Raw genomic sequence first — 10000 nt, forward strand, 5'->3', positions numbered from 1 at the left:
AGTAAATGACATAAAAATTTAATTGTTTTAACAAGAAACGAGACAGTATTTCCTGCAAACACAGTCTATGTGTGTATTTTCAGTGGTGCTGCGGTAGCGTTGTAGCCTCACAATAAGACACTGTCCGGTTTGATTATTAGCTAGAGTGTCTTCCACGTGGAGACATGCGTGAATGGGCGTACCTTCGTTGAAGGTTGTGCGTCAGGCCTGGCAAGCCGGTACGTAAAAATCAACTGCCAATCATTAGCAGACCGGAGTTCCGCTGTGGCGATAACTCTCTTCCTTCACAGTTTTAGAAAAACTGCCACCTAAAAACAAGGTGAATGCTGTGGATATATTTCATTAACAGTTAAATGTAATCAAGTTAGAATGTGTGCACCACAAATATAATAAACTGTAAATTCTTGCATTGTATAGTGAAACTACTAAGGGTTTTCATTGCCTGGTGTCAGACACATGATGTAATACTTCATTAAAGTTTCTAAACTCCATGCTTTGTAGTCTAAGACAATATAAATGCCCCAGCAAATAGTGAAAGTGTCAAAATATCTGTGGAGATGTACTAGAAAATGTTACTCTGTTCACAAACAAAGTGTGGAAAACTCAAAATGATTGGCTTAACCAAAGACTTTGGACAGTACATATTTTTGTACCAATACAGACAAAATGAATACTAGTAAATATGTAGTAGGGATCTGTGTGGGTAGCTAAACCTGACCCAGTCCTTGGGCATGGACCAGTATGCAGTTTCCTACCTCTTCTCAGTGTAATACATCAGGAGAGCTGGCTGTGATGTGTCACAGACCTGCAGTTCATGGCAGGTCACAGAATGCTTGCAAAAGAGCACCTCATTTGTCACTGAACTGTCTTATGGCCTGCACTTTTGTAGAAAATGTTCAAACAAACAACAATATATGCTCAGTTAGGCAGTATCTTTTATAAGAAACATTGTTTTGCTCTGATACATTGCTTACCTATCCACAGCAATAGCTGACATTGAATAAATGCTGACAAACACTGCGGCAATTGGGAAAAAGTTCTGAAACCTGCAGTAGCCTGTGCCAAAATACCAGTCATTGTGGATAGCAAAGATAAATCCAAAGACAGTGTTAAAGGTAGCCATGGACAGCTCAGAAAATGCGAGGTTAACTATGAAGTAGTTGGTCACTGTTCTCATCCTTCTGTGTGCCAGAATAATCCAGATGACAGTTACATTACCAATAACCGCCACAATGACAATCACAGAATAAGCCAATGCCCAGAGAAAAACCTGCCAGGTGGGCTGCTCAAACTGGTTCACCACAGTTTCATTACCTCTGTCATATACAGAACTGTTCCCTTCATTCATGACCATACTTGTAAAGTAAATACCATAAGAGTTCCTTCTGTATTTATCGCTTGTGCACATTTACAGTACTATGATGCATAAAAATGAGTTCAGAATTAATGTATTATCTTTAAAAAACAATTGTAGCCAGCTGTAATTGAATTGTAAGAAAAATGATGACCCATTATCTCAAAATCAAGAGAGCATCAACAGCCCATCCTCTTTCTCTGAATCTTCTGTATCATCCAGTATAAAACCAACATCAGCATTTTCTGAAAGTTAAAAGTCCGGCTGTTTATAAATCCTTCTGTATTTGCAATAAGTACGTACATCTGTGCATCCAGTTCAAACACTTCTGGCAGATCAAATAACCAAATCTGATGCCAAGTTCAGTGACATTAACAATTTAAAATCTTCTCTGTAGAGCACTAATGTCTACCTGAAACATCTGAAAGATGGCATTAATGCAGCCCCTGCTCAGAACCCAGCAGATAGATCCCCTCTGTAAGGTCTGTGTCTACTTCTTCCTGGTGCTTTTGCTAAAGTTTACAAGGTACGCAGTTTCCACTTCTGCTGGAAAGAATTCAACAAGAAATAGAGCTGGATGTGTGCAGAGCTATTAAAAGCTCAAAACCAAGACTTTCAAGGGAAATGCACAAACAGGGTGTTTACACAAATTATAATATTTATGCATAGACCAGGCTGTTGCTGCAAAACTACAACACACATTATTTCAGATATGAAATATTTCTGGTCAAAACAAGTGAGAAGAAGTGTCTTCAGACTGTTTATATTAATACGCTAAACCCCTTTTTGATGTCAACACACTTGCAAAACATTTCATCTTCTGAGGCGTCTTTCCAGCAGCAGGTTTAAACTTTTCATTCCTCTAACTAATCTCCCTTATGTCTGTTTTATTTCTCTCTTCCATTTATTATGCCTTCCATGCCTTTTTTCTCCTCTCATAATTTTCAGTCATTAATTCAAGACAGACAGCATCCTACAGGTGTCATTTGTCATTTGAAATTGTTAGATTGTTAGCAGTTGTGACACTGAAATGGATTGGCTGGAATGCAACCAATTTATACATAAACTTTGCTAATATGTAGTTATACTGCTTGCAGGCTGCCCTGTGTGAATGTTCTGCATGGCTTGTTAACTTAATAAAAACTGTAATCCTACATGAAAATGAAATAAAACACACACACACACACACACACACACACACACACACACACACACACACACACACACACACACACACACTCATAAATATATTAATATCCCAGCCTGATGAAAAGAAACAGTAAACCTCTTCACCGTAGCTCAAATACAAAACGAATATAAATCATATACTATAGTTTTTCATTTTCAAGGTGCTATTTGTTGTTAAAATCTGTAAATCAGCAGTCAAATTAAAAATCTCCAGAAACAATGAGAACACAAACCAATAAAAGGCACAGAATGCCTTCACCTGGAAAGTTACAATATTTCAAAGTAAGGGCAGTGTAGATGGATGAAACAATGAACTACATTACTTAGGCACCCTCCAGAAGTATTTTGGGTGATCTTTAAGAGACCACAACTTTGCCAGTGAATGCTATAACATTTAAAATGTCAGTAAGTCTAAAGAGTACATGTCTATACAATGAAATGATAATCATGAAATGCATTAATAAAGAAATGAATTTGTTGCTATTAACCAGATGCAGGCAGGAATCTATTATCACTGAAAAACAAAGAAAAACTAAGAAAAAAGCATTACTTTGCAGGGTGGAAGCCCCATACATATTCCTTGAGGGAGTGTCACCCCCCGACCATTCATTTTTAAATATTCTAATGTTATAGTACAACGAATTTGGAAGAAGAGCAAAAACCACCAAAATGAAACATTGTACCCACTCAGAAAGCAGTAAAATCACAGTACAGCCATAGTTAAAAAAATGTAGCAAACGGCAACATTTTCGTCTCCCTCACAAACACATCCTCTAAATTAATACAGTTCAGAAAACATAAAAAGGAACTTTCCCCATCCTCTGGTGCACGTATTCCCCAAACTACCATATATATCTACGACCTACACACACACTGAACAAACCTTCTCAATAAATCACAGTGATTCTCCAGACAGACATAAAGTACTATGGCCTACACACACACACACACACACACACACACACACACACACACACACACACACACACACACACACACACACACACACTGAACAAACCTTCTTAATAAATCACAGTGATTCTCCAGATTTACATATATCACTACAGCCTACACATACACTGATAAAAACCTTGTCAATAAATCACAGTGATTCTCTAAACTAACATATAACACTATGGCCTACACACACACTGAACAAACCTTCTCAATAAATCACAGTGATTCTCCCGACTAACATATACCACTATGGCCTACACACACACACACACACACACACACACACACACACACACACACACACACACACACACACACACACACACACACACACACACAATAAACCTTCTCAATAAATCAGAGTGATTCTTCCGAATAACATATAGCACAATAGCCTACACACACACACACACACACACACACACACACACACACACACACACACACACACACACACACACACACTGAACAAATCTTCTCAACAAATCACAGTGATTCTCCAGATTAACATATAGCACTATGGCCTACACATACACTGAACAAACCTTCTCAATAAATCAGAGTGATTCTCCCGACTAACACATAGCACTATGGCCTACACACACACTGAACAAATCTTCTCAATAAATCACTGTGATTCTCCAGATTAACATATAGCACTTTGGCCTACACACACACTGAAAAACACTTCTCAATGAACCACAGTGATTCTCCAGACTAACATATAGTGCTATGGCCTACACACACACTGAACAAATGTTGTTGCGTCTTTCGGCATTTCCCGGTTAGGGGTCGCCACCGGAGTTCTGCTAATGATTGGTAGTGGAGTTTTACGTGCCGAGATGCCAGCCCTGATGCACAACCTTCAAAGAAGGTACGCCCATTCACGCATGTCTCTACACAGAAAACGCTCTAGCTGAGAATCGAACAGGACAGCGACTTACTGTGAGGAGACAACGCTACCGCAGCAGTACCACCACAGTTACACACACACAAATCTTCTCAATAAATCACAGTGATTTTCCAGACTAACATATAGCAATATGGCCTACACACACACTGAATAACCATTATCAATAAATCACAGGGATTCTCCAGACTAACATATAGCACTATGGCCTACACACACAATGAACAAACCTTTTCAATAAATCAAAGTGATTCTCCAGAATAACATATAGCACTATGGCCTACACACACACTGAACAAAACTTTGCAATAAATCACTGTGATTCTCCATTCTAACGTATAGCACTATGGCCTACACAAATACACACACACACACACACACACACACACACACACACACACACACACACACACACTGAACAAACCATCTCAGTAAAACACAGTCATTCTCTAGACTAATATATAGCAAAATGGCCTACACACACACTGAACAAACCTTGTCAATAAATCACAGCAATTCTCCAAACTAACATATAGCACTATGGCCTGCACACACACTGAACAAACCTTCTCAATAGAACACAGTGATTCTCCATATTAACATATAGCACATGGCCTACACACACTGTAAATAAACCTACTCAATAAATAATACTGATTTTCCAGACTAACATATAGCACTATGGCCTCCACACACTGAAAAAAACCTTCTCAATAAATCACAGTGATGCTCCAGACTAAAATATAGCACTATAGCCTACATACACACTGAACAAACCTTCTCAATAAATCACAGTAATTCACCAGACTAACATATAGCACTATGGCCTACAAACACACTGAACAAACCTTCTCAATAAATCACAGTGATTCTCCAGACTAAAATATAGCACTATAGCCTACATACACACTGAAAAAAAAACCTTCTCAATAAATCACAGTGATTCTCCAGATTAACATATAGCACTATGGCCTACACATGCAGTGAACATACCTTCTCAAAAAATTACAGTGATTCTCCAGACTAACATATAGAACTGTGGCCTACACACACACACTGAACAAACCTTCTCAATAAATCACAATCATTCTCCAGACTAACATATATCAATATGGCCTGCACACACAATGAACAAACCTTCTCAAAGAATCAAAGAGATTCTCCAGACTAGCATACAGCACTATGGCCTACACACACACACTGAACAAACCTTCTCAATAAATCACAGTGATTGTCCATATTAACATATAGCACTATGGCATACACACACACACTGAACAAACCTTCACAATATATCACAGTAATTCTCCAGACTAACATATAGCACTATGGCCTACACGCACACACACACACACACACACACACACACACACACCGAAGAAACCATCTCAATAAATCACAGTGATTCTCCAGATTAAAATATAGCACTACGGCCTACACACAGGCACACAGAACAATCCTTCTCAATAAAGCACAGAAATTCTCCAGACTAACATATAGCACTATGGCCTACACACACACTGAACAAACCTTCTCAATAAAACACAGTAGTTCTACAGACTAACATATAGCATTATGGCGCGCACACACATTGAACAAACCTTCTAATAAATCACAGTGATTCTCCAGACTAACATATAGCACTATAGCCTACACACACACACACACACACACACACACACACACATACACACACACACACACACACACACACACACACACACACACACACACACACACACACAACAAACCTTCTCAATAAATCACAGTGATTCTCCAGATTAACATATAATACTATAGCCTACACACACACACACTGAACAAGCCTTCTCAATAAATGACAGTGATTCTACACACTAACATATAGTACTATGGCCTAAACACACACTGAACAAATCTTCTCAATAAATCACAGTGATTTTCCACACTAACTTATAGCACTATGGCCTCCACACACACTGAACAAACCTTCTCAGTAAATCACAGAAATTCACCAGACTAACATATAGCACTATGGCCTATACACACACTGAAAAATGCTTCTCAGTAAATCACAGTGATTCTCCACCCTAACATAAAGCACTATGGCCCACACACACTGAACAAACTTTCTCAATAAATCACAGTGGTTTTTCAGATTAACATATAGCACTATGGCCTACACATACACTGAACAAACCATCTCAATAAAGCACAGTGATTTTCCAGAATACCATATAGCACTATGGCGTACACACATACTAAATAAACCTTCACAATAAATCACAGTGATTCTCCAGACTAAAATATAGCATGACGGCCTACAAACATACTCAACAAACCTTCTCAATAAATCACAGTAATTCTCCAGACAAACATATAGCACTATGGCCTACACACACACTGAACAAACCTTCTTAATAAATCACTGTGATTCTCCAGACTACGATATAGCACTATAGCCTACACACACACGCGCGCACACACACACACACACACACACACACACACACACACACACACACACACACACACAAACACACACACTGAACAAACCTTCTCAATAAATCACAGTGATTCTCCATATTAACATATAGCACTATGGCCTACACATACACTGAACAAACCTTCTCAATAAACCACAGTGATACTCCAGACTAACATATAGTACTATGGCCTACACACACACTGAACAAATCTTCTCAATAAACCACAGTGATTTTCCAGACTAACATATAGCACTATGGCCTACACACACTCTAAATAAACCTTCTCAATAAATCACAGTGATTTTCCTGACTAACATACAGCACTATGCCCTCCACACACTACAAACCTTCTCAATAAATCACAGCGATTCTCCAGACTAACATAAAGCATTATGGCATACAAACACACTGAACAAACCTTCTCAATAAATCAGTGATTCTCCAGACTAAAATATAGCACTATAGCCTACATACACACTGAACAAACCTTCTCAATAAATCACAGTAATTCTCCAGACTAACATATAGCACTATGGCCTACACATGCACACACACACACACACACACACACACACACACACACACACACACACACACACACACACACACACACACACACACACACACACACACACACACACACACACACACACACACACACACACACAAAATGAACAGACCTTTTCAATAAATCACGGTGATTCTCCAGATTAACATATAGCACTATGGCCTACACACACACACTGAACAAACCTTCTCAATAAATCACAGTAATTCTCCAGACAAACATATAGCACTATGGCCTACACAAACACTGAACAAACCTTCTCAATAAATCACAGTGATTCTCCAGACTAACATATAGTACTATGGCCTACACACACACTGAACAAACCTTCTCAGTAAATCACAGTAATTCTCCAGACTAACATAAAACACTGTGGCCTACACACACACACACACACACACACACACACTGAAGAAACCTTCTCAATAAATCACAGTGATTCCCCAGACTAACATATAGCACTATGGCCTAAACATACACTGAACAAACCTTCTCAATAAATCACAGTGATTCTCCCGACTAACGTATAGCATTGTCGCCTACACACACACACCGAACACACCTTCTCAATAAATCACAGTGATTCTCCAGACTAACATATAGCACTATGGCCCCCACACACACAGAACAAACCTTCTCAATAAATCACAGGGATTCTCTCGACTAACATATAGCACTATAGCCTACACACACACTGAACAAACCTTCTCAATAAATCACAGTAATTCTCCAAACTAACATATAGCACTATGGCCTACACACACACTGAACAAACCTTCTCAATAAATCACAGTGATTCTCCATATTAACATATAGCACTATGGCCTACACATACACTGAACAAACCTTCTCAATAAATCACAGCGATTCACCAGACTAACATATAGCACTATGGCCTACAAACACACTGAACAAACCTTCTCAATAAATCACAGTGATTCTCCAGACTAAAATATAACACTATAGCCTACATACACACTGAACAAACCTTCTCAATAAATCACAGTAATTCTCCAGACTAACATATAGCACTATGGCCTACACAGACACTGAACAAAACTTCTCAATAAACCACAGTGATTCTCCAGACTAACATATAGTACTATGGCCTACACACACATTGAACAAATGTTGTTGTGTCTTTCGGCTTTTCCCGGTTAGGTGTCGCCACAGTGGAACTCCGGTCCGCTAATGATTGGCAGTGGAGTTTTACGTGACGAGTTGCCAGCCCCGACGCACAACTTTCAAAGAAGGTACACCCATTCACACATGTCTCTACACAGAAAACGCTCTAGCCGAGAATCGAACAGGACAGCGACTTACTGTGAGGCGACAACGCTACCGCAGCAGCACCACCACAGTTACACACACACAAATCTTCTCAATAAATCACAGTGATTTTCCAGACTAACATGTAGCAATATGGCCTACACACACACTGAATAACCATTATCAATAAATCACAGTGATTCTCCAGACAAACATATAGCACTATGGCCTACACACACACTGAACAAACCTTCTCAATAAATCACTGTGATTCTCCATTCTAATATACAGCACTATGGCCTACACACACACACACACACACACACACACACACACACACACACACACACACACACTGAACAGACCTTTTCAATAAATCAGAGTGATTCCCCGACTAACATATAGCACGATAGCCTACATACACACACTGAACAAATCTTCTCAATAAATCACAGTGATTCTCCAGATTAACATATAGCACTACGGCCTACACATACCCTGAAAAACCTTCTCAATAAATCAGAGTGATTCTCCTTACTAACATATAGCACTGTGGCCTGCACACACACCGAACAAACCTTCTCAATAAATTACAGTGATTCTCCTGACTAACATAAAACAATATTACCTACATACACACACAGTGAACAACCCTTCTCAATAAATGACAGTGATTCCCCAGACTAACATATAGCACAATGGCCTACACATACACTGAAAAAACCTTCACAATAAATCAAAGTGATTTTCCCGATTAACATATAGCACTATGGCCTACACACACATCGAACAAACCTTCTCAATAAATCACTGTGATTCTCCAGACTAACATATAGCACTATGGCCTACACACACACACACACACACACACACACACACACACACACACACACTGAAGAAACCTTCTCAATAAATCACAGTGATTCCCCAGACTAACATATAGCACTATGGCCTACACATACACTGAACAAACCTTCTCAATAAATCACAGTGATTCTCCCAACTAACATACAGCATTGTCACCTACACACACACCGAACACACCTTCTCAATAAATTACACTGTTTCCCCAGACAAACATATAGCACTATGGCCAACACACACACACTGAACAAACCTTCTTAATAAATGACAGTGATTCTCCAGAATAACACATAGCACTATGGCCTACGCACACACTGAATAAACCTTCTCAATAAATCACTGTGATTCTCAAGACAAACATATAGCACTATGGCCTACACACAAACACACACACACAGACACACACACACATACACACACAG

The 10000-nt window shown here is 39.1% G+C and overlaps 1 protein-coding gene across 1 annotated transcript in view; it reads right to left on the reverse strand.

Annotated features, from left to right (window-relative positions):
• LOC122788859 (neuromedin-K receptor-like) overlaps positions 1-1839 on the reverse strand; it is a 246057-nt gene extending 244218 nt beyond the window's left edge. Inside the window, exon 1 of the mRNA XM_044055758.1 lies at positions 975-1839. Coding sequence (XP_043911693.1) covers positions 975-1408 — 434 coding nt within the window. The 5' untranslated portion in view covers positions 1409-1839. The remainder of the gene's footprint in view (positions 1-974) is intronic.
• Between the last annotated feature and the right edge of the window lie 8161 nt (positions 1840-10000).

The sequence above is a fragment of the Protopterus annectens genome, chromosome 14.part0 (genome assembly GCF_019279795.1).
Source record: "Protopterus annectens isolate FY-2018-M chromosome 14.part0, PAN1.0, whole genome shotgun sequence".
Lineage (NCBI taxonomy): Eukaryota > Metazoa > Chordata > Ceratodontiformes > Protopteridae > Protopterus > Protopterus annectens.